We start from the raw sequence: 24,609 nt of genomic DNA, 5'->3' as shown, positions 1-24,609 counted from the left end.
TTTACACCAGTCTTGATAAATCTCCCCCACTGGCTCTTGCTGTGCTGATCCTAGCCAATCCATGTAATACATTCAGCTGAATGGCCGGTAATTAAAGAGACATGGCTACCTGCAAATTGTGAAGCTGGACTTGTGATGATCAAATGATGGAGGTGCCAGCTCAGTATGAAAAGGAGTTGTCATGGGGAGAGAACCCCTTTAACCGCCTTACAAGAATCAATACTCTTAAAAAAAAGTCCCATTTTCTATTTAACATGTCTAAGCAATGATTGGAGAAGACATGTATACTGTGGGATACCAGCTCACTATATCTGCGGTAGGAATGTATCCGCGTGCTCGGTGTCCTGGTTTTTCAACCTCCTTGTTCAGGTACATAGAAAATGAGTAAAATTAGACTCCAGCACTCACTTTTTTTCGAAGTATCAAGTTCTCCATTTATTCAAGTTACACACGGATAGTACAGGGCTCAAGATCTCTCTGCAAAAGGGAGCATAAATGCATTGAACCATTCACGGCCGCGAATAATTAATAAAAGTGCATGATCTCCCTTCTTAAATTGAGGCCCTTTGGATATCTTGTCTCCAACTTAAAAATCCAATAGGCCTCTCTCAAATTAACTTGATGTTTTATGTCTCCTCCCCGTTTTTTTTTCTCTTTTTTTTTCTTTTTATTGTTTGCACTTATATTGTGCATGAACTATGTCAAAGTATATAACTATGAATATGTTTCTCAATAATTTTTCTTCATGGATAAATTGAGAAATAACGCACCTATAATCTGAACGAATCCCTATACAATGCAGTGATTTTCCTAGCAGAGTTTTTTTTTTTTTTCTTCCTTTTCCTATATCTGTTTCTTTTCTCAGTGTTTTTTATTTTTTCTAAGCTATGAAATTTTAATATGCTGGAAGAAATATCTGTGCATACTGAAATAATCTTGGTTTTAATGAAATACTATGTAATTCTATGTATGTCAGATATTTGATTGGAATGATTTTGACGCTCCAGGTGGCAACTATTTGAAATAAGTGTTGTGCAAAGGGGAGTAACTATGACTGCCCCGTGCTATTCCCTCTCTCCACCCAGTGCATAGTCACAGGTGGGAGAAATTATAGCGTCTATCAAACACACTTGACTTCTTATTTAAACCTGAGAGCGCCAAGTGCACTCCACTTTTACGAATAAGACTTTTCGAAACGCGTCAAAAACAGCCTGTACCAAGAGAGATCTTGAGCCCTGTACTATCCGTGTGTAACTTGAATAAATGGAGAACTTGATACTTCGAAAAAAAGTGAGTGCTGGAGTCTAATTTTACTCATTTTCTATTGGAGAAGACAAGCTGTGATCTGCACAGTATTAATCACTATAGACATTATGCCGCCCTGACATTTATATATAACATGTTTATCCACACACTTTTCTATTTTTTTCTGTTGAAAATAAATGAGATGATAATGTCAGTAATATATCCAGTTACTCGATACAAGATAAATACTATTCGCAGCATTTTGTTAATGTCCATGGCTATAGTGCATTAACTGTGCCACACTTAGGTAGTAATGTCTCTGAATAATTTATTCCCCATTACGTGGAGCACATGTTTCTCTTCACGTGTTAAGCCAAGTTAAAATGATTAATTATTGTCAATATAGAAAATGACCATTGTACAATGAATTTATACAATATTATGCAGCACATTGGGGGGGATTTATTAACTGTTTTACATATATTTTTTGGCATTAAAAAAGTCGCAAATTTTGGGGCATACTATGTATGCAGTGGCGTACATAGAGAAGTAAGGGCCCCATAGCAAGGATCAAACCAGCCCCCACACAGCACAGAGAGGTTTCAGCCTTAACCCTTTTCAATGACCCTTGGGCCATTTTTCCACTTCCTCATTTGCTAAAAGTTGTTCCTTTAGAGGGTAGAGTCCTGACCAAGTTTTCACCTCCAGTAGAAGAGGAGATAATCCCAACTGGGCCCCATAGCAGTCGCATGGTCTGCCACTATGATAGTTATGCCCCTGCATATATGTGCTATCATTTGTGACTTTTCTCCCTTCTTGCCAATTTTCCTAGGTGGCAAGAAAAATGGTTGGGTTTAAAGGGGTTGTGCAGCCAGTACATATTGATGACCTGTCCTCAGGAAAGGTCATCAATATCTGATCGGTGGGGGTCCAACTCCTGGCACCCCCGCCAATTAGCTGTTTGAAGTGGAGGCGGCGCTCCTACTAGCGCTACTTCCTCCTCAAGATTACACTGCACGTTGTCTTGGAAGTCTCAACAGCGCAGTGTAATTACAAGTGTTTGTTTCCATTCACTTGAATGGGCGAGCACTTGTAAATACACTACGCCGCCATTGCAAGCGAAACGACACCCAGTGCTTGTAGGAGTGCCGGAACTCGGACCCCCACCGATCAGATATTGATGACCTACCCTGAGGAGAGACCATCAATATGTACTGGATGCACAACGTCCTTAAAAGGGTTATCCCATCTTAGACAATGGGGGATTATCAGTAGGATATGCCCCCATTGTCTGATAGGGGCAGGTCCCACCTCTGGGACCCGCACCTACAGGGAGAATGGAGCGGAGAAAGTTGAGCAGCCGCCCTCCATTCGTTTCTATGGAGCCGCCGAAAATAGCCAAACTCTGTCGGTTTATCTCTGAATGGACGTTCTGGAACATCCATTCAGAGATCACAGCTGCACGCTAATTGTGCAGCTGCAGATCGGGTTGCCCGCTGTCAGTGACAACAGGGCAACCCAGAGAGAAGGCAGGGACAGTTCCCAGGTGTCCCTGCTTTCTAGATTGCTGTATACACAGCGCTCGCCGAGTGCAGTGTATACAGAGCAAGAAGCGCTATGCGCTTCCTGTTCCGGCCCGGCGGTCATGTGATCGCCGGGGCCGGGAGAGTGCAGGAGCTGTGAGGTCTTTCACAGACCTCGATCAGCCCTGCACTGAGGCTGTACAGCATAGTATTATGCTGTACAGCCTCTCTGGGGGGTGTATTTCCCCTGTAACTGGGGCTACTATGTCAGCCCCAGTTACAGGAGAAATCAATAGTGAAAAAAAAAAAAAGTGAAGTTAAATGTCCCCCAGAGTTCTTGTATGACCTTATGGGGGACGAAAAGTGTAAAATAAAAATAAAAAAGTGTTAAAAAATAAAAAAAAAGGTTTCACGTGTAAAAAAAAATAATTCCCAAGTAAGGAATAAATTATTTTTTTTTAAATATAAAAAATTCTATATAATAGACTTATTTGGTATTGCCACGTCCGTGACGGTTGGCTCTATAAATATATCACATGATCCACCCAGTCCGATAAACACCATAAAAAAATAAAAACTGGGTCAAAAAAAGCCATTTTTGTCACTTTACATCACAGAAAGTGCAACAACAAGTGATCAAAAAAGCGTATGTCCCACAAAATGGTATTAATAAAACCGGCATCTCATTCCGCAAAAATAAAGCCCCTACATAAGAAAATCGCTAAAAAAAAAAAAAACTATAGCTCTCAGAACATGGACACATAAAACATCATTTTTTTGTTTCAAAAATGCTATTATTGTGTTAAAGTGAAATAAATAAAAAAAAGTATACATATTAGGTATCGGCGCTTCCGTAACAGCCAGCTCTATAAAAATATCACATGACCTAACCCCTCGGGGAAACACCATAAAAAAATAAAAATAAAAAACTGTGTAAAAAAAAAACATTTTTGCCACCTTACATCACAAAAAGTGCAACACCAAGTGATCAAAAAGGCATATGTCCCACAAAATACCAATACCAAAAGGTACCAATAAAACCGTCACCTCATCCCACAAAAAATGAGCCCCTACATAAGAAAATTGCTCAAAAAATAAAAAAACTATAGCTCTCAGAACACGGACACATTAAAACTGTTATTGTGTAAAACTTGAATAAGAAAAAGTATACATATTAGGTATCGCCACATCTGTAACGATCTGCTCTATAAAAATGTCACATGACCTAACCCCTCAGCTGAATAAATAAATAAAAACTGTGCTAAAACAACCAATTTTTTGGTCACCTTACCCCAGAAAGTGTTATAATGAATGATCAAACAATCATATGTACCCAAAAATAGTACCAATAAAACTGGCACCTTATCCCCTAGTTTCCAAAATGGGGTCACTTTTTGGGAGTTTCTACTGTAAGGGTGCATCAGGGGGGCTTCAAATGGGACATGGCATCTAAGCAATATCTGCCTTCCAAAAACCATGCAGTGCTCCTTTTCTTCTGCTCCCTGCCGTGCGCCCTTAGATCAGTTTTACGACCACATATGGGGTGTTTCTGTAAACCGCAGAATCAGGTAAATAAATATTGAGTTTTGTTTGGCAGTTAACCCTCAATGTGTTAAAGAAAAAAATTGATTAAAATGGAAAATCTGCCAAAAAAGTGAAATTTTAAAAGTTGATCTCCATATTCCTTTAATTCTTGTGGAACTCCTAAAGGGTTAACAAAGTTTGTAAAATCAGTTTTAAGTAACTTGAGGGGTGTAGTTTCTATAATGGAGTCATTCACGGGGGTATTCCCTATGTAAGCCCAACAAAGTGACTTCAGACCTGAACTAGTCCTTAAAAAGTGGGTTTTGGAAATTTTCTTAAAAATTTTAAGAATTGCTTCTAAAATTCTAAGCCTTCTAACGTTCTAAAAAAATAAAATTACATTTCCAAAATAATGCCAACATAAAGTAGACATATGGTGAATGTTAAGTAATAAATATTTTATGAGGTATCACTTTCTGTTTTAAAAGCAGAGAAATAGAAATTTTGAAAATTGCGAATTTTTTAAATTCTTGGGTAAATTTGGGATTTTTTCATAAATAAAGGTGAAATAGATTGACTCAAATTTATGACTATCATGAAGTACAATGTGTCACGAGAAAACAATCTCTGAATGGCTTGGATAAGTAAACATAAAGTGACATATGTCAGATTTGTAAAATTAGGCCTGGTCAGGAAGGGAGCAAATGGCCCGGATGTAAAGTGGTTAAAAGCCGCTGAACTAACATTCATGCATTGGCACCTACACCCCAGTAGTTGTACTTGCAGTGGTGGTGAAATCTTTATGATCGGTGGTCATCAGGCATGGCTCTTCTAATCTTCGATCTATGGTTTTATGAATGTCGGCTCCATTCACAAAGAGAGCTTTCTACTAATGTTGGTCACTTAAGTTTCATAATCGCTGTAATGCTTTTTGTTTCTTGTGGTACATTAACAAGGGATCGTGGATCAGTTTGAATATATCAGAGTACTTGAGGAGATCATGTTGCCCTATTCTAAAGAAGAGTTGCCCTTGAAATGGGAGTTTCAACACGAAAATGACCAAAAACACACCAGTAAGCAGACATCTTGGTTACAAACAGGATTGAGGTAATAGAGAGGCCAGCCCAATACTCTGACCTCAGTTTCACAGAGAACTTATAGGGTGACATCAGAAATGTGGTTTATAAAGCGAAGCCCAAAAATGGAGAAGAACTGTGGAATGTAGTCCAATCGTCCTGGACTGGAATACCTGTTCAGAGATGCCAAAAGTTGGTCTACTGCTGCAACACAGATCAAGCAGTTCTCAGAAATAATGGTTATGCCACTAAATGTTAGTTCAGTAATTCAAACTAAAGTGAAATCTCAAACATTTTTTCAATTCTTTTTGAGTTTTTAAAGAAAAATGCTGGTGCTGCCATTTTTGAACAGCCTAATATTCCTTTATCTTTACGTTCTGTAAGTGATTAACACAAACTGGAGACATTTTGTTATTGAGTTGATTTGGAATACAATGTGTAGTATTTGTTTTATCTGTTTTTTAACCTCCCTGACGGTATTCCCGAGCGTGACTCGGGGTTAATTTTCGCTGCCAGAAGCGGTAACCCCGAGTCACGCTCGGGGTACATTGCAGAGGGAGCGGCGGGTGTCTTTACCTAATCCCGGCGATCCAGCGATGTTCCCCGCTGTGATCGCCGGTGAGAGCCCCGGCGGATGTCTCATCTCTCTTCCTGGTTTCGTCTCTGTGAGCCGCAGCGCCTCACAGAGGCGGAACTGGGCGGGAGATTCAAAAAAAATACATTGTATAAAAGTCAAACACACACATAAAGTTAGGTGATACAGTGGAATCCTGTCAGATTACACTATCACCTCAGATTTGACAGATTTGACATCTGATCATTCTACACTGCCCTGGCTGCCCTTTTAGCTGTTTTTTCTAAGCAAAAAAAATATATATTTTTTACCATGGCATCAAAGCGTCACTTTAGCATCACCAAAGCGGGTTTGGATCAGATAATTGACAGCGACAGCGACACAGAGCCCCTCGCAGAATTGAGCGACAGCGATAGCGATTCGTGGAAAGATTCGTCATCCGACTCTGACACTGACCAGAGAAGTGGCGACAGCGACGAATCTGCACTTGAGCTCAGTGAGGTGCGCTCTTGGTGCCCTATTGATTGCGGTATGGATGCAGTACCACCGCCAAGATTCCCGTTTACAGGATCGCCTGGGATGAAGGTAGACGTTGATCACAATGATCCTTTGGCGTACCTAAAATTATTTCTGACGGATGACGTCATTGAAAAGATTGTCACGGAGACAAACTGCTACAAAGAGCAGCAATCCACTACTCTGCACAGCAGATTTTCCAGAACCAGAAAATGAGAACCGGTGAGTAAGGAGGACATATGGAAATTTCTGGGGCTAATACTTCTTCAGGGGGTGGTGGGGAAACCCCTGCAGAAATGGTACTGGACTACCAATAAATTGCTGGCAACCCCATTTTTTGGCACCATCATGTCCGAGTACCGATTTTCCCTCATAATGAAGAATTTACACTTCACCAACAATGAGGAATTTGACGAAGCCACACATCCAGCGCCAAAACTGAAGAAGATCTGGGAAGTATTCCAAATGATCATAACCAATTTCCAGCAGGCCTATGTGCCAGACAGAGACATCAGCATTGATGAAAGTCTGATGGCTTACAAAGGACGCCTCAGCTGGATTCAATACATCGCATCCAAGAGAGCGCGGTTTGGAATAAAATCCTATATGCTCTGCGAGTCTACAACTGGCTATATATGGAATTCCATCATATACACCGGCAAAGGAACACAATTCAACCCCAGGTACAGCGGCTATGGGATGGCAACGTCATCAGTCCTTTCACTGCTTGAACCATTGCTCAATCAGGGGTATTGTGTGACAACAGACAACTTTTACACGTCGCCTGAGCTGTACGAGTTTCTACTAAAAAACAAGACTGACGCATATGGAACCGTTAGGGCCAACCGACGTGGCCTGCCATGTATGTTTTCCAAGAAAAAACTGAAAACAGGAGAAATGGTGGCCTGGCAGAAAGGAAAGATGATGGCAATGCGTTGGCGTGACAAAAAAGACGTGTGCCTAATGAGTACAGTACATAACACCTCCACTACCACGGTCCACACAAGAGGTGGGAAAGATGTCATAAAGCCACAACTTGTGATCGACTATAATAACACCATGGGAGGAGTCGATAGAGCCGATCAGGCGATGACATTCTATCCAGCTATGCGGAAGCAACAAAAAAAATACTACAAAAAAATATTCAGGCATCTCCTGGAACAATGTCTGTGGAATGCCTATATACTGCACAGAGGAAAGAGTGACAAGCCTCTTGTTCACTCTGACTTCATCTGGAAGGTGGCGGAGCAGATTTTTGTGAACTACCAAACACCATCAGTGGCCGTGAACAGATCTGGACGTCGCGCTGTTGACGTTGTAAACCCAGAGAGGCTGACTGGTCGTCACTTTATGGATTACATCCCGCCAAGCGCAAAAAAGGCAGCACCTACAAGGATGTGTGTAGTTTGCTGCTCAAAGCGAGATGGAAATGGAAAAAAAATCCGAAAGGAAACCAGGTTCCATTGCCCTGATTGTGACGTTGGTCTATGTGCAGTCCCATGTTTCAAAATTTACCACACCCAGGATGTTTACTGAATTTTCTTTTGTTTGACAAATTTCATTATTTATTACATTACTGAATAAAATTATATTATTTATTAGATTATAACTCATGATTTTATTTTTTCGAACTTTATCACATCTGAGAGGTCTACTAGAGTCTTTATTGGTCAGGTTTAAGTAAGTAATTACTAAGAATTGCAGGCCTACAATACATAAGACCAAATTTCCATGCAAAAAAATGGTACCGCTTTTGGAACAAAAGTCCTGACATAATCATACCGCCAGGGAGGTTAAACTGAATGTATTTTTTTTTTAACACTACTATATCTAGACCTGCTTTATGCATACATTTTATTAGCAACACCTTTGGTACCAGGGATGAGGCCTCAAAATTCCGAAATTAGGTTGCTTACATTGTAACCATGTTATTTCATCTTTGATCATGTAGAGCGTGAGAAAAAATGATTGGTATTAAAACATGTAACACTGCTGTAACCATCAGATAGCACACCCATTACATGGCAACTTGTATTCATATTTCATTCCCATGAATTAACTACCTCTCCACACCAAAGGTCTCCAGCTCTCTCAAGGGCTCACTTGGGTTTCACAACAGGGGAGGGAGAGGGGGAGCTCATAAGATGTGACGAAGAGCAGGAATATATACGGCCTCCGAGCCCTCCTGTAATAAATGCTTTGCATTTCCTTGCAGAAATTATTTATTAGTGGCTACCCAATCCACAGCACAAGGATAATTTAAATGCTGCAAATCCCTTTGGCCTGTTGGACCAAAGGGATAGGGGATTCTCAAAACACGCAGGACCTGATGCCGCTCTAAAACTTACCATGACTGTCTTGGCTCAGTTGAGGACAGACCATAAAGCTGTCATAATGGCTTTAAATCCCAGGAAGCCTATCATACTGGATATCAGTGGAACATCTTGCTTCCACGTGTTCTGCAATTTATTTAGTTCATTCTATAAAAATCTCAAATATCAGCGTAAACATAGAGCTAAACGTGATATTCTATAGTCAGGTCTACAGCGCTATGAGTTCAATATGAAAGACATTGATTCTGGGCCCTAAATGATTGGAAATCATATATTCTGTTTATTCACACGGGGCAGTTTAGTACAGTTTTTGATATATCTTTTTTCATAGTCTTTCTACATAAAATAAAACCAGTAACAAACCTAAAAAATATATAAAAAATTCCCAGTATCATCAAGTCTAGGTTACATGAGTAATCACATCATACGAACATGCAACACACAACTCACACATTGTGTCCTCTCTTCCCCTCCTTACTACAGGCAAAAAAAAAAAAGCATTACCCTCTATCTGCTTCATAATAATCAATAATTGTACCTAAAAGAAAAATTATACCGCCCCACATTTACTAATGTCAATGCACCTATATTCTGGTGTAAATTGCACCAAAATGTGGCGCACCTAGGTTTAGAGAAATGATCTGTTAAAGCCAAAAGGAGTGTGGCTTATCAGAAAAGGGGTGGGGATTCCCACAATACTGTCTCATACTAAACCAAACCAACCAATAGTACAGACTTAGATAAAACTGTCTAGCCCTTTTTCTCAAAGGCACACATGCTACATTTCTTAAAGGGGTTGTCCGGTTTATCAGATGCTTGAAAAGAAAGCAGAGCTCATACGAGTGCTGCCTTATCTTCATTTTTACCTGCTCACCATCTCAACCACAGTAGTGAACAGGAGTAATTACAAGAAACTGTCCCATTTACTTCAATGGGACGGCTCCTTCCTGTTCAAGTGAATACTACAGGAAGTGAATGGGACAGGTTAGTTGTAATTATACCTGCTCTGAGTTGCAACAGCGAGCAGATAAACATTGAAAAGAAGGGAGCACTCATACGAGTCCTGCTTTCTCTTCTAACAGTTGATTGTGGGGGTGTCGGGGGTTGGCCCTCCACGATCTGTTATTGAAATAGGTCATCAATATGAAAAAAACAGACAACCCCTTTAAAGTGTCACTGAACTATCAAATCTGGTGATTTGCTCACAAAAGACACGTCACTGCTGAAGCAAGAAGTTGGCTGGAGAGGGTAGGATGACCATGCCAAGGATGGGGAGGAATAAAAGAAACCCTGGACTGGAAGATGGAGACATGCGGACAGAGGACCTGAGCGGCGGGAAACAGGTCAATATGATCCTTTCAGAAGGGGACGCAGGCTAACAACACCTGTTAGAAATTTAAGATTACACTCACCGGTAATCACTTTTCCATGAGCCCATGACAGCACCCTTGAGAGACCGCCTCCATCCAGGACAGGAAACAGGAACTTTCGTGGAGAGCTCTTAAGGATTGGCACTGCTCCTATACCACCAGTTAATCGCAAGAACTTGTCCTAAAATACACTTTCACACAAAACTCCACTTTAAAAAAAAATTATATATATATATAGAGAGAGAGAGAGAGAAGAAAAGAAAAAAAGCAGCACACATTAAACGCGGGTGCAAGTCCTTATAGGGGCCTGTGACCAAGGATCCTAAGTACATATACAGTCATGTGAAAAAATTAGGACACCCTTTGAAAGCATGTGGTTTTTTGTAACATTTTTAATAAATGGTTATTTCATCTCCGTTTCAACAATACAGAGAGATTAAAGTAATCCAACTAAACAAAGAAAACTGAAGAAAAGTCTTTTCAAGATCTTCTGTAAATGTCATTCTACAAAAATGCCTATTCTAACTGAGGAAAAAGATAGGACACCCTCACATGTATTCCCTCTTAAATTGGCTCAGATCTCACACAGGTATATCACACCAGGTGCACATAATTAGTAGATCGTTACTCTGCATGTTGAATGAGGCTTGCCCTATTTAAACCTCAGACATTTAGTTTGGTGTGCTCCTGACTGTTGAAGTGAGAGTGAGCACCATGGTGAGAGCAAAAGAGCTGTCAGAGGACTTCAGAAAAAAGATTGTAGCAGCCTATGAGTCTGGGAAGGGATTTAAAAAGATCTCAAAAGATTTTGAAATCAGCCATTCCACTGTCCGGAAGATAGTCTACAAGTGGAGGGCTTTCAAAACAACTGCCAACATGTCCAGGACTGGTCGCCCCAGCAAGTTCACCCCAAGAGCAGACCGCAAGATGCTAAAAGAGGTATCCAAAAACCCTAAAGTGTCATCTCGAGAACTACAGCAGGCTCTGGCTACTGTTGATGTAGAAGTACATGCCTCTACAATCAGAAAGAGACTGTACAAGTTTAACTTGCATGGGAGGTGTGCAAGGAGGAAACCTTTGCTTTCCAAGAGAAACATCGAGGCCAGACTGACATTTGCCAGCGATAAAGTTGACAAAGACCAGGACTTCTGGAATAATGTTCTTTGGACAGATGAGTCCAAAATTGAATTATTTGGACACAACAGCAGAGGACATGTTTGGCGTAAACCAAACACAGCATTCCAAGAAAAGAACCTCATACCAACTGTGAAGCATGGAGGTGGAAGTGTCATGGTTTGGGGCTGCTTTGCTGCAGCAGGACCTGGTCAGCTCACCATCATAGAATCCACGATGAATTCTACTGTGTATCAGAAGGTGCTTGAAGAACATGTGAGACCATCAGTTAGAAAATTAAAGCTGAAGCGGAACTGGACCATGCAACATGACAATGACCCAAAACATACTAGTAAATCAACCAAAGATTGGCTGAAAAAGAAGAAATGGAGAGTCCTGGAATGGCCAAGTCAAAGTCCAGATTTGAATCCCATTGAGATGCTGTGGGGTGACTTGAAAAGGGCTGTACGTGCAAGAAACCCCTCAAACATCTCACAGCTGAAAAAGTTCTGCATTGAGGAGTGGGGTAAAATTTCCTCAGACCGATGTCGAAGACTGGTAGATGGCTACAAGAACCGTCTCACTGCAGTTATTTCAGCCAAAGGAGGTAACACTCGCTATTAGGGGCAAGGGTGTCCTATCTTTTTCCTCAGTTAGAATAGGCATTTTTGTAGAATGACATTTACAGAAGATCTTGAAAAGACTTTTCTTCAGTTTTCTTTGTTTAGTCGGATTACTTTAATCTCTCTGTATTGTTGAAACGGAGATGAAATAACCATTTATTAAAAATGTTACAAAAAACCACATGCTTTCAAAGGGTGTCCTAATTTTTTCACAAGACTGTAGAAGAAAAAAGGCAGCACTCCAGATTAGTGAAAAAAAAGTGGATGGTTTATTCACCCATCTAGCAGCAACGTTTCAGCTTGGGGTCATTGTAAATCCTTTCATATACGTTAGTATCTGCAAGCTGCAGCCTGATTTCGGCCACGTAGGATCTAGTGTCCATGACCACAACCCCACCACCTCAGCAGACTTGATGGTGAGGCTGCGGTCCGAAGCCAGATCCCTAAGTGCCGCCATCTCTGCTGTAGTCAAACTTAAGTGGTTGCAGCTTGCAGATACTAACGTATATGAAAGGATTTACAATGATCCCAAGTTTGTGCTACTCAGAGAGCTGAAAGAGCTATTGATTGGAGCTAAAGATAAGGGCATTATCGATGATAAGATTTTTACCTTTTTGTATTGTGATAAACCAGTTACACCTATATTGTACACCTTACCAAAGATTCACAAGTCACTGACCTCCCTTCCAGGGCGCCCAATTATCTCGGGCAGAGACTCATTGTTTTGCAAAGCGGCTATCTTTTTAGATAAAATTTTGCGTTCATTTGCCATGTCAGCTAGATCCTACATTAGAGACACCAATGATTTTTTGACTAAGATTGACAATTTATGTATTCCTAGAGGGTCGTTATTGGCTTCCTTCGACGTGGTAAGCTTATATACTACCATAGAACATGAATTGGGAATACGGGTTATTCAAGAAATTCTACAGAAGACACATTATAGTACTGACTGCCAACAATTTTTGATTGCTTTGTTGAAGTTTATCCTCACTCGCAATTATTTTCTGTTCCAAGATGATTTCTTTTTGCAATTGCGGGGGACCGCGATGGGGTCCAATGTGGCGCTGACCTATGCAAATCTTTACATGACACATCTTGAGGAGTCTGTCGTCTATGTGAGCCACCACTTCAGCCATGTGCTGGGGTGGTGGCGGTACATCGACGACATTTTCCTGATTTGGGTCGGCGCCGCAGAGGACCTCATGGTGTTTCACCGTTTTCTGAATACCATTGACCCCAGTGTCAAATTTACTTTGACGCATTCTGAGGGAACCATACATTTTTTGGACACTCAGGTCAGCATTTGCAATGATAGGCTAGTCACTGATTTGTATGTGAAACCCACAGACAGAAACACTTTATTACGCTTTGAGAGTCACCACCCTAGACCCATGATCAGGTCACTTCCATTTAGCCAATTGCTCAGAATCAAGAAAATTGTGCAAGATCCCACTTCAGTAGGCTGCAAGAAATGTGGTCCAAAAAAACTGATCCAAGAACATCTAGGCAGAATTAAGTCCTCACCAAAGAGGCCATTCTTCTTTGAGATGTACGTCCAGAAGTGTTTTTGATTCCGCTACCACAAAAAAATTGGCTAAATAGGGAATTACTAAAATGTCTCTTTCTCTTATGTGGGCCATGACTTCTGACATTATTTTTGTGAAGAGTCTGGGAGCCTGTGAGATTCCGAACGGTAGTGCTGTATATTGCAAGTGATGAATTTGATTTTCAATTGAAACCGCCACTCTGAGATATTTCTGATAGTCTGCATGAATTGGGATGTGGTAATAGGCATCTTTTATATCTATGGTGGCCATGAAGCAGCCCTCGAATAGATGTTTCAGAACCGACTGTATTGACTCCATCCTGAATTTTTTGTAATAGAGAAACTGATCTTTTAAATTTCTAATCATCTTGAACGTCCAGTCTGGTTTGGGAACCAGAAAGAGGGACGAATAGAAACCTTTCCCTTTTTCTGAGTCTGGGACTGGAACCAGGACATTTTTCTCTAAAAGAGAAAAAACTTCCTGTCTTAAAGCTAGTTTTTTTTGCAGAATTTTTTAAGATATTAGTAATTTTGAATCTTTCCGGTGGACAAGAGACAAACTCCAGACGAAAACCGTCCTTTATAATGCCCAAAATCCAAAGGCTTGAGAATATTTTCTCCCAAGCCTGAAGAAAACGAGAGAGTCTGCCGCCCACAGAAGAGAAACCGTCATTGTTGACTGGGTCTGGATCCTGAGGAGGATTGGGAATTGAAGAGAAAACCCTTGTCTTTTCTATTTTTATTTCCTCCTCTGAAATCTTTTCTTTGTCCCCTATAGAATTCCCTTTTATTTTTCAGAAAAAACTGCAGTTTTTTGGGAGGCCTGGGGACAGGGAACCCTTTTTTATTATCAGACGCCTTATCCAAAAGGTCATCCAAAACTGACCCAAAAAGATAATTGTCCTGACAAGGAATAGCACAAAGTTTATTCTTAGATCCTGTGTCACCAGACCACCCTTTAAGCCAGATAGCTCTTCTTGCTGAGTTAGAGAGTGCTGCTGATTTAACATTTAACTTCAACGCGTCCGCAGAGGGATCTGATATAAAGTCTACCGCCTTAAAGATGGTGGGAAAGACAGCTAGTAATTGATCTCTTGAAGTTTTATTTTGAATGTGAGATTCCAATTCTTGTAGCAACAATTTTAAAGACCTAGCAGTGGAAGTAGTGACAATATTTGGTTCGAACGCTTGAGCAGAGGTCTCCCAAACTTTTTTCAGGTAAACCTCAGCTCGTCTATCCATAGGGTCCTTAAGGGTGCCAAGGTCCTCAAATGGTAAGGCAGACCTTTTTGAGATTTTGGCAATGGGGGCATCCAATTTAGGAGGCCTATCCCAACTGGCAGAGTCAGCCTCATCAAAAGGATATTTCCTTTTTACATTTTTCGGAACAAAGAATTTCTGTTTTTGGATCAGAAACTTTATATTCTCATTTACTGGAAAAACCCTGTTTTTTCTATGTCCTAGATCACCGAACATAATATCCTGAACAGATTTTTGATCTCTGGATTCATCTACTGTCATAGTAGCACGGATTGCCTTTAGTAAAGAATCTGTATTATCAGGAGAAAAAAGGGGTCTGCCTGTGGTTTCTTCATCCGCCGACGAGTCTGAACCATCTAAGATTTCTCCTAGCTCGTTTTCGTCTGAGGAATCTGAATCTGATGCCCTGGTAGAGAGGGCTTGTTTGCCAGAGGTTGTGGAAGGAAGGCACTTTTTAAACATTTTCATGGAATCAGACACTTCAGATTACACAATATCCTTAATGTTTTGGAGTAGAGATGGGGACTCCTTTTCCACCACTTTGTCGACACAATGCTGACATAACATTTTTGACCAGGAAGGAGCAAGCTTCTTTTTACAAACAGCATATTATTTCCCTCGGGTCTTTAAGGTAGCCTTTCTAGGCCCCTCTTTAATTGTCTAAAACAGAAACAAGAAAAAAGAGATCCCCTTTAAAACTATCAGAGAAAGAAAAGTTTGGGGAAAGATCCCCCTTACCCCACCAGGAGTACCGGTCTAACTTCATGACCCTCCTGCGGGTCGGCGCGCTGACTGCTCTCATCCTCCATGGTAGAAGTCAAGGATAGAGCGCTTTCCATAGGAGAATTCAGGTCTTCCTGTAGGCTGGCTGGTCTGCTTCTGACCGCGCGCTTAAGGGACCACTGAATCCCTTGGTCGGGTCCCTGCTGGTGCTCCCGTGTGGCCTTTAGTAGGAGAATTACTTGCTACTTCCGGAACGCACTCTGCGTGCATTCCAAACACCGGAAGTTGTGCCGCGCACTTCCGGTTCCGCGCGGGATTTCGCCTCTCCCCGATCCCTGTAATGTGCCCAGGCAGGAAAGAAGGAGAGGGAAGCCCCGGACCTCCTGAGCACCGCCAGGAAGTTCCGGCGTGCCGGCCACACCTCACAGTGCCGTCTGAACCTGAACCCGAAAAGATTTCCAGGACACAGAAGGCAGGATCCAGACTTACCCGGTGGCTACTAGAGGAGGCTTACGCCGAACCAGGTAACCCCCATTCAGAGTAATCCGGGGTCCTGCAGCCTAATGACTCTCCACTATGTCGCCCTATCCATAGGACAGGAAACAGGAACTGGTGGTATAGGAGCAGTGCCCCTCCTTAAGAGCTCTCCATGAAAATTCCTGTTTCCTGTCCTGGATGGAGGCTGTCTCTCAAGGATGCTGTCATGTGCGTAAGGGAAATTATGCATTCATGGACAACCCCTTTAAGGTGACTTGTTCTGTCTAGCCCATTTACTTAAAAGGAAGCACATTCACTGCTAAAAATCATTATTACCAACACAGTATAAGCCCATAGGTGCACCGCTGCAGCCGATGACTGGCCTCGGCAGTGACATGTCCCTATGCAGCACATCACTGCTGGAGCATGTATTGCTTTGTTCATTTCTAGTTGATGGAAATCCCTTATAATAGTTCCATTGAGGCTATGTTATTTGAAGGGGTATTCCGGTAGGGACCCCGAAATAAACGGAGCGAGAGGTCTAGAAAATGTACTGTCACTCCATTCATCTCTATAGAACTACCAAGGTAGCTGAGTACAGCTCTTGGCTATTTCCAGTGGGTCTGATATAGATGAATGAAATGGCAGGATACATGCTTGACCGGCCACTGTACATTTTGGGGCCTTGCAGGGTATGGGGTGATTGATGGGGGTCCAAGCAGTAGGTCCCCAACAATCTAATAGTTATCCATTATCCTGTAGATAGGAGATAGCCTCAAATTACTGGAATACCTCTTTAAGTCTGGTAGCCATAAACATATAACATGCGGTTGTTCCATAAATTTCATGTTCTTTTGTGTCAAGCAAAGAAAAAAAAAATTTGAATATATACGTATATATACACATAACAACCACTACAAAATTTTATAGCACTGCTCTAAAATTCAAAAATGAGCCATAAAAAGTGATAAATTGACTACTGACTGTTAAACTCACCAAAGAATTACGATAAAAGTATACTATAGTAATGACATTTCCATAATTTGCTTAAAGATGACCTGAAAATGGATATGGCTAAATATCAATGCCATTTGTATGAAACCATTACTGTGCTAGGATTGCAATTGTGCACTTAAATAACGCATTGAACCTCAAATGACCGGCAGTGTTTTCTCCAATGACCACACCAATGTTCATGTTCTAGGACCAGGCTTGAGATTTTGCTTGTCATTCATTATGAAAAGTAAAAGTAAAATATATTTGTCAGTAAAAATAAATAATAATATATATACAGTTGCAATAAAAAGTATGTGAACCCATTGGAATGACATGGATTACTGCACAAATTGGTCATAAAATGTGATCTGATCTTCATCTAAGTCAGAACAATAGACAATCACAGTCTGCTTAAACTAATAACACACAAAGAATTGATAGTTACCATGTTTTTATTGAACGCACCATGTAAACATTCACAGTGCAGGTGGGAAAAGTATGTGAACCCCTAGACTAATGACATCTCCAAGAGCTAATTAGAGTGAGGTGTCAGCCAACTGGAGTCCAGTCAATGAGATGAGATTGGAGGTGTTGGTTACAGCTGCCCTGTCCTATAAAAAACACACACCAGTTCTGGGTTTGCTTTTTACAAGAAGCATTGCTTGATGTGAATGATGCCTTGCACAAAAGAGCTCTCAGAAGACCTACGATTAAGAATTGTTGACTTGCATAAAGCTGGAAAGGGTTATAAAAGTATCTCCAAAAGCCTTTCTGTTCATCAGTCCACAGTAAGACAAATTGTCTATAAATGGAGAAAGTTCAGCACTGCTGCTACTCTCCCTAGGAGTGGCCGTCCTGTAAAGATGACTGCAAGAGCACAGCGCAGACTGCTCAATGAGGTGAAAAGAATGCTAGAGTGTCAGCTAAAGACTTACAAAAGTCTCTGGCATATGCTAACATCCCTGTTAGCGAATCTGCAATACGTAAAACACTAAACAAGAATGGATTTCATGGGAGGATATCACAGAGGAAGCCACTGCTGTCCAAAAAAAACATTGCTGCAAGTTTACAGTTTGCACAAGAGCACCTGGATGTTCCACAGCAGTACTGGCAAAATATTCTGTGGACAGATGAAACCAAAGTTGAGTTGTTTGGAAGAAACACACAACAATATGTGTGGAGAAAAAGAGGCACAGCACACCAACATCAAAACCTCATCCCAACTGTGAAGTATGGTGGTGGGGGCATCATGATTTGGGGCTGCATTGCTGCGTCAGGGCCTGGACGGATTGCTATCATTGAAGGAAAAATGAATTCCCAAGTTTATCAAGACATTTTGCAGGAGAACTTAAGGCCATCTGTCCACCAGATGAAGCTCAACAGAAGATGGGTGTTGCAACAGGACAACGACCCAAAGCATAGAAGTAAATCAACAACAGAATGGCTTAAACAGAAGAAAATACGCCTTCTGGAGTGGCCCAGTCAGAGTCCTGACCTCAACCCGATTGAGATGCTGTGGCATGACCTCAAGAAAGCGATTCACACCAGACATCCAAAGACTATTGCTGAACCGAAACAGTTCTGTAAAGAGGAATGGTCAAGAATTACTCCTGACCGTTGTGCACGTCTGATCTGCAACTACAGGAAACGTTTGGTTGAAGTTATTGCTGCCAAAGGAGGTTCAACCAGTTATTAAATCCAAGGGTTCACATACTTTTTCCACCTGCACTGTGAATGTTCACATGGTGTGTTCAATAAAAATATGGTAACATTTAATTCTTTGTGTATTATTAGTTTAAGCAGACTGTGATTGTCTATTGTTGTGACTTAGATGAAGATCAGATCACATTTTATGACCAATTTGTGCAGTAATCCATATCATTCCAAAGGGTTCACATACTTTTTATTGCAACTGTATATATATATATATATATATATATATATACAGTATCTCACAAAAGTGAGTACACCACTCACATTTTTGTAAATACTTTATTATATTTTTTCATGGGACAACACTGAAGATATGATATTTTAATACAATGTAAAGTAATCAATATACAGCTTGTATAACATTATACATTCGGTGTGTCCTCAAAATAATTCAACACATGTAAAAATAGCCGAATTGTGCCCAAAATCCCAATATTTTGTGTGGCCACCATTATTTTCTAGCACTGGGCATTGAGTTCACTAAAGCTTCACAGGTTGCCACTGGAATCCTCTTCCATCCTCCATGACAACATCACAGAGCTGGTGGATGTTAGAGATCTTGCGCTTCTTCACCTTCCGTTTGAGGATGATCCACAGATGCTCAATATGGTTTAGATCTCTAGACATGTTTGGCCAGTCCAGCACCTTTACCATCAGTTTCTGTTGCAAGGCAGTGATCGTCTTGGAGGTGTGTTTGGGGTCATTATCATGTTGGAATACTTCCCTGCAGCTCCGTTTACGAAGGGAGGGGATCATGATCTGCTACAGTACATGTTGACATTCATGGTTTCCTCAATGACCTGTAGCTCCCCCTAGCCGGCAGCACTCAAACCATGACACTCCCATCACCTTGCTTGACTCAAGGCAATGCACACTTGTCTTTGTACTCCTCATCTGGTTGCTGCCACACATGCTTGACACTATCTGAACCAAATAATTTTATCTCGGTCTGAACAGACCACAGGACATGGTTCCAGTGGTCATTCACACATCAGTGTTTTGGTCAGTGATTTCGATCAGTGATTGTGAGCCAAAAGCAGGTGCATCTCTAAACATAGAACAGGTGCAGATCTTTCACTTATATCTTATGTCTGTGGAGGCTCCAATACTGGTTTTGGCTCACAATCACTGATGGAAATTGCTGACCAAAACACTGACGTGTGAATGAGTCTTAGTCTGCTTGTCTTTAGCAAACTGCGGACTTTCTTGTGCATCATGTTTAGAAGAGACTTCCTTCGGGGACAACAGCCATGCAGACCACTTTAATGCAGTGTGCGGTGTATGGTCTGAGCACTGACAGGCTGACCCCCCACCCCTGGAACCTCTGCAGCAATGCTGGCAGCACTCTTACAACCACTGGATATGACACTGAGCATGTGCACTCAGCTTCTGTGGTTGAACATGGCGAGGCCTGTTCTGAGTGGAACCTGTCTTGTTAAACCGCTGTATGGTCTTGGCCACTGTGCTGCAGATCAGTTTCAAGGTGTTGGCAATCTTCTTATAGCCTAGGCCATCTTTATGTAGAGTAACAATACATTTTTCAGATCCTCAGAGAGTTCTTTGCCATGAGGTGCCATGTTGAACTTCCAGTGACCAGTATGAGAGAGTGTGAGAGCGATAACACCAAATTTAACACACCTGCTCCCCATTCACACCTGAGACCTTGTAACACTAACGAGTCACATGACACCGTGGAGGGAAAAGGGCTAATTAGGCACAATTTGGCCATTTTCACTTAGGGGTCTAGTCACTTTTATTGTCAGTGCTTTAGACATTAACGGCTGTGTGTTGAGTTATTTTAGGGTCACACCAAATTTACACTGTTATACAAGCTGTACACTGACTACTTTACATTGTATCAAAGTGTCAGATCTTCAGTGATGTCCCATAAAAAGATATAAGAAAATATTTACAGAAACGTGAGGGGTGTACTCACTTTTGTGAGATACTATATATTTACCAGAAATCTGCCATGAAATGTATAACTGGTGCAGTTGGACCATGACATGTCTTTCTGTTGCAGTCGTAATACAGATGCCAAAATTCCACTTTTATTAATATCGCCTGAAAAAGAGCATAATACAGCAATTACGGTTAGGGTCAGGAGAAAAGAAACATATATAGCAAGTAACCACTAAGTGATCACCAGCTGTCTCACATTCTTTTCAATGGGAGAAGCTCTGCAGTCAAGGATGGACTGGGACCTTAATGCAGCCCTGGAACCAAACTAAAAGTGGCCCCATGTTGTAGGCAGGTCCAAATTGAAAGAAGGCAGCGCCAACACAAGTAGGCAAGGCCAGCAATACCATATTGTGGCAAATAACACCACCCTTGTAGAGCCAAATACCACATTGCATCACAAAATACTTCCTCAGTAACTACTCCTCTGTGGTGGCCAGCGCCAGCTGCTACGTCCTGTCCTCCTACTCCAGTTACCTCAGGATGGCAATACAGTTGGATTCAAGAGTCAGGAGGAGATCGTCAGATCATTACATACCTGGCTGGCGGTCTTGAGGAGGGCTCAGGTGGCCCCCCTGTGCATCAGCCCACTGGGGAATATTCCTGTAAGGTCTATGGCCAATCCACCCCTGTCTGCAGTAACCGGCTCTGTTCACTACACAACAGGTGGGGCTGTGTGGTTCCAGCTTATATTTCCAATGGCAGAGCTACTGCTGTACAGCTGATGGGTTGGAATGCTAAGTGTCGAGCACCCATTGATCTGATATTGATGACAAATTGTTGAAGGGGCTATCCGATATTTTGAAATTGTTGGCCTATCCTTAGGATATGACATCAATATCCGACTCCCAGGCCCCCCACGATCAGCTGTTTGAAGAGAGCTGGAACAAGGGCTCTTTAAATTGCTAATCAGCGGGGAGAAGTTAGGACCCCCTCCTCCTCTATTAAAGGGGTTCTCTAGGGCTACAAAAAGATGGATGTTTTCCACAGGTTGTGTATGGCATTACATCTCCGCTCCATACACTTCAGTGGAACTGAGCCGCAAACCCAGATACCAGGCACAACCTATGGACACGTGTGGCGCCGTTTGTGGAATAAAGCAGCAATCGTGGACAACCCCTTTAACTAAAAATTCCATAATAAGCTAATTGAAAATACGTTTTCTTAACCAGACACCTCTTTAAAGAGATTCTGTCACTATGATCTTGGTCCATTATCTGCTGTAGTACATGAATAATACTGCATATAAGGTCCTCATTGCCACTTTTTATTTTTCTACTGCCCCACGTTCCCCTGCTGTCAGCGCTCAAAGCTGCACTGAAATCAATTGTCAGGACTGCTGTGCATGCGTAGTCCTCTCCATTATATTTGTACTGCACAGAGTATTTCAGAGCAGATTTCAGTGCTGACAGCAGGGGAATGGGGGAACAGTAGGAAAATAAAAAATGGAGATCTGGATTCTTTGGGCCAAATGTTTAATTTCACAAACTGCATGTTTATGTGTTTATGACCTTTTCAACAGCACTTAAGTAAAAAGTGCCTGATGAGGGGGCGGATCAGCAGCCCCGCCACATTTATCATCTTCAATGTTAGTTTTCTGGCATAGAAAAACACAGGGGCTGGAGTAGATTTCAGTTTAGGCGCATGGACTGCCGGATTCTGCACCTAATTTATGACGAAGCGTAAGTCTCATCATAAATCCGGTGCAGCATCCAGCAGCGTGCCTAGTTATCATAGCCTGGCATACACCACCAGGCTATGATAAATCTACCCCAAAATCTGCTGCACTATTATGTCAACTCAAGTCCAGAATTAAGGTGACAAATTATCTCTAAAGGAAATGTGTCACCCAAAATTGTATCTACCATTTAAAACCAGATAGTGACACATCTTTTTTTCTAATGCTTTTATTTTCTGGTTGCAGATGTATTTATTCTATTTCCTGAACATGATTATGGGGGCGGCCATCTTGCCTGAGCTGTTTATAAAAGCATTTGGAAAGCATTAAGAAAATTACTTTATGGCAGCCCCGTGGGCCATATACACAATGGACAGGACGGGACCTCATTGACTTCTATGGGAGAGTTTTCAAGGCGTGCTCTGTGATCTGTGCAGAGGTCATTGTACAAGGAAATAATAGATAAGCTCTGACAACTGTAATACCCCAGAGTTGTGTTACGACACTCTTCTATCCCGCTACAATCTGTTAAGAGCCTATACCTTGTCATCTGATATGATTTTACATTATGTCTTCACAACTGTGCATTATAAACCATGTTAAATGTATATTGTTGCAATTTCCATGTTCACAAGCAGGTGGCAGAAATGTGTTGGTAAGGAGCTAGGTTCAGTTTAGTACATCTAAGCAGGAATGGTTCATTCCAGCTTAGCTCCCCCTCTGTGAGCAGAGTGGGCTGTGCCCACATCCTGCAGCTTGGGTGGAAAAGGAAGTTAGTGTCAGTGTGCCAGCCAACCCTGTTGGGAAAGGCTGTGTGTGTTAGGAGCTCCCAGATATAGGGAAGAAAGCCAGGATCTTGTCTCGGCTGAGACATTGATCAAATCCCCAGCCTGAGCCCTGAAACAGCAGACAACCTCCAGTTCCAGGAAGAAAGCATACCCTGAGAAGATAACTGTGAGTAAAGTCCAGAGACCCAGGAGAAGCCATATTCCTCCTCTGCTAGTCAGTCCCCATAAAGCAGAAGATAGAAAGTGCAGAAGCCAAATTCCTGCCACAGTATAGAGCTACAAAGCAGACATCCTTTCCTGCAAGCTCCAGGTTGATAGAGCAGAAGATACATTCCTGCCAACCATTGCTGAAAACCTGCTGGGACCTAAGACTAAAGCTGTACATTGCTTAGATGAAAGTTACTCTCAGTAAAGACGAGTTTGAACTTTACCCAAGGTCTGGATCTTAATTACTGCTGCAAAATCCCTCTATTACTCCTACTATCACCACACTCCATTTTATTGCAAGTGAGCCAGGAGTCCAGCCGTACCCAGGTAGGAGATACCGTTGACACAATTGCCACTACCATACAGAGACATTACACCACTCTGGCATTCCTAAAGTGGGACGTGCATTATAACACCTTTAAAGGGCCCTGTGACCATACCCTGCGCACGCTGCATTTGGCGTCACAAACAAAATACTGATTATTATCCACCTGACCCAGCCATTGCATAATTTAGCGTCAGTGTGTATACCCTGTATCCTGCTCATTGCACAACCACCTACTTCGAATGGAGGATCCTGTCTTATCCATACACAGAGGTGATATCATTACAGGCAGGATTAGAATGACAGATAAGCAGGTAACTGCAATAAAGTGATCTCTACAGGAGTGGCGCCAAGTATTCGGCTTAGTGGCCAGTGCGAGAACTGCAGGATTTTATTGTTTTTGTTTAAATATAAATATTAACATGGAAAATTAAAAATAACCGCCAAAAAATCTTTAAAAATATGTTTAACATAAATACGTGATTTAAACAACGTCATTTTTCTGATAACACATTGTCTTTAAGGACTAGCAGATAGATCTCCCTTTTAAGATATTATAAAAATTAATGTTACCCTCAGTAACAATAGCCAAAACAGAGATAACTCACATCCTTGGCTATTACATGACTGAATATGATGAATTAACCAGTGCAGCAAAGTAGTAAAATCAAAAAGTCAGGATAATAAAAGCAAACTGTATCCTGTCACATTGTAATACTAGACGTTTATGTGGAAGGCCCTATATAACTGACTGACATTGTCAGGTTGTAAACAGTGTCGTCGAAGTTCCCCGGAGATGAAGTGGATGAAGGGTTGACTTGATATCAGGCCGCGTTCCAGTAGTAGTCATCTCACGCAGTCATTAAGCAGAGCCCTGGTGTGTGAGGATTCACTCTCCTTGAGTAATCCCACGTTCCGCTGGATACAAATCTGTCTTCTAATGAATTGCTCCAAAGTCTTCCTTCCATATCATAAACACTCACTTCACATAATCAAGGCTTCAAGGGCTTGTTAACATTTCCTTTGTAATTCAATCC

General features: G+C 41.6%; 1 protein-coding gene across 1 annotated transcript; it reads left to right on the top strand.

The window, feature by feature from the left end:
• The first annotated feature begins 6,806 nt into the window (after positions 1-6,806).
• Positions 6,807-7,994, top strand: LOC120993927 (piggyBac transposable element-derived protein 4-like). The gene has a single exon (XM_040422390.1). It carries the CDS (start codon positions 6,807-6,809, stop codon positions 7,992-7,994), a length of 1,188 nt encoding a protein of 395 aa, XP_040278324.1.
• The last annotated feature ends 16,615 nt before the right edge of the window (positions 7,995-24,609 follow it).

Source organism: Bufo bufo, chromosome 3 (assembly GCF_905171765.1).
Source record: "Bufo bufo chromosome 3, aBufBuf1.1, whole genome shotgun sequence".
Taxonomy (NCBI): domain Eukaryota; kingdom Metazoa; phylum Chordata; class Amphibia; order Anura; family Bufonidae; genus Bufo; species Bufo bufo.
This window is presented reverse-complemented; position numbering and strand designations above follow the sequence as displayed.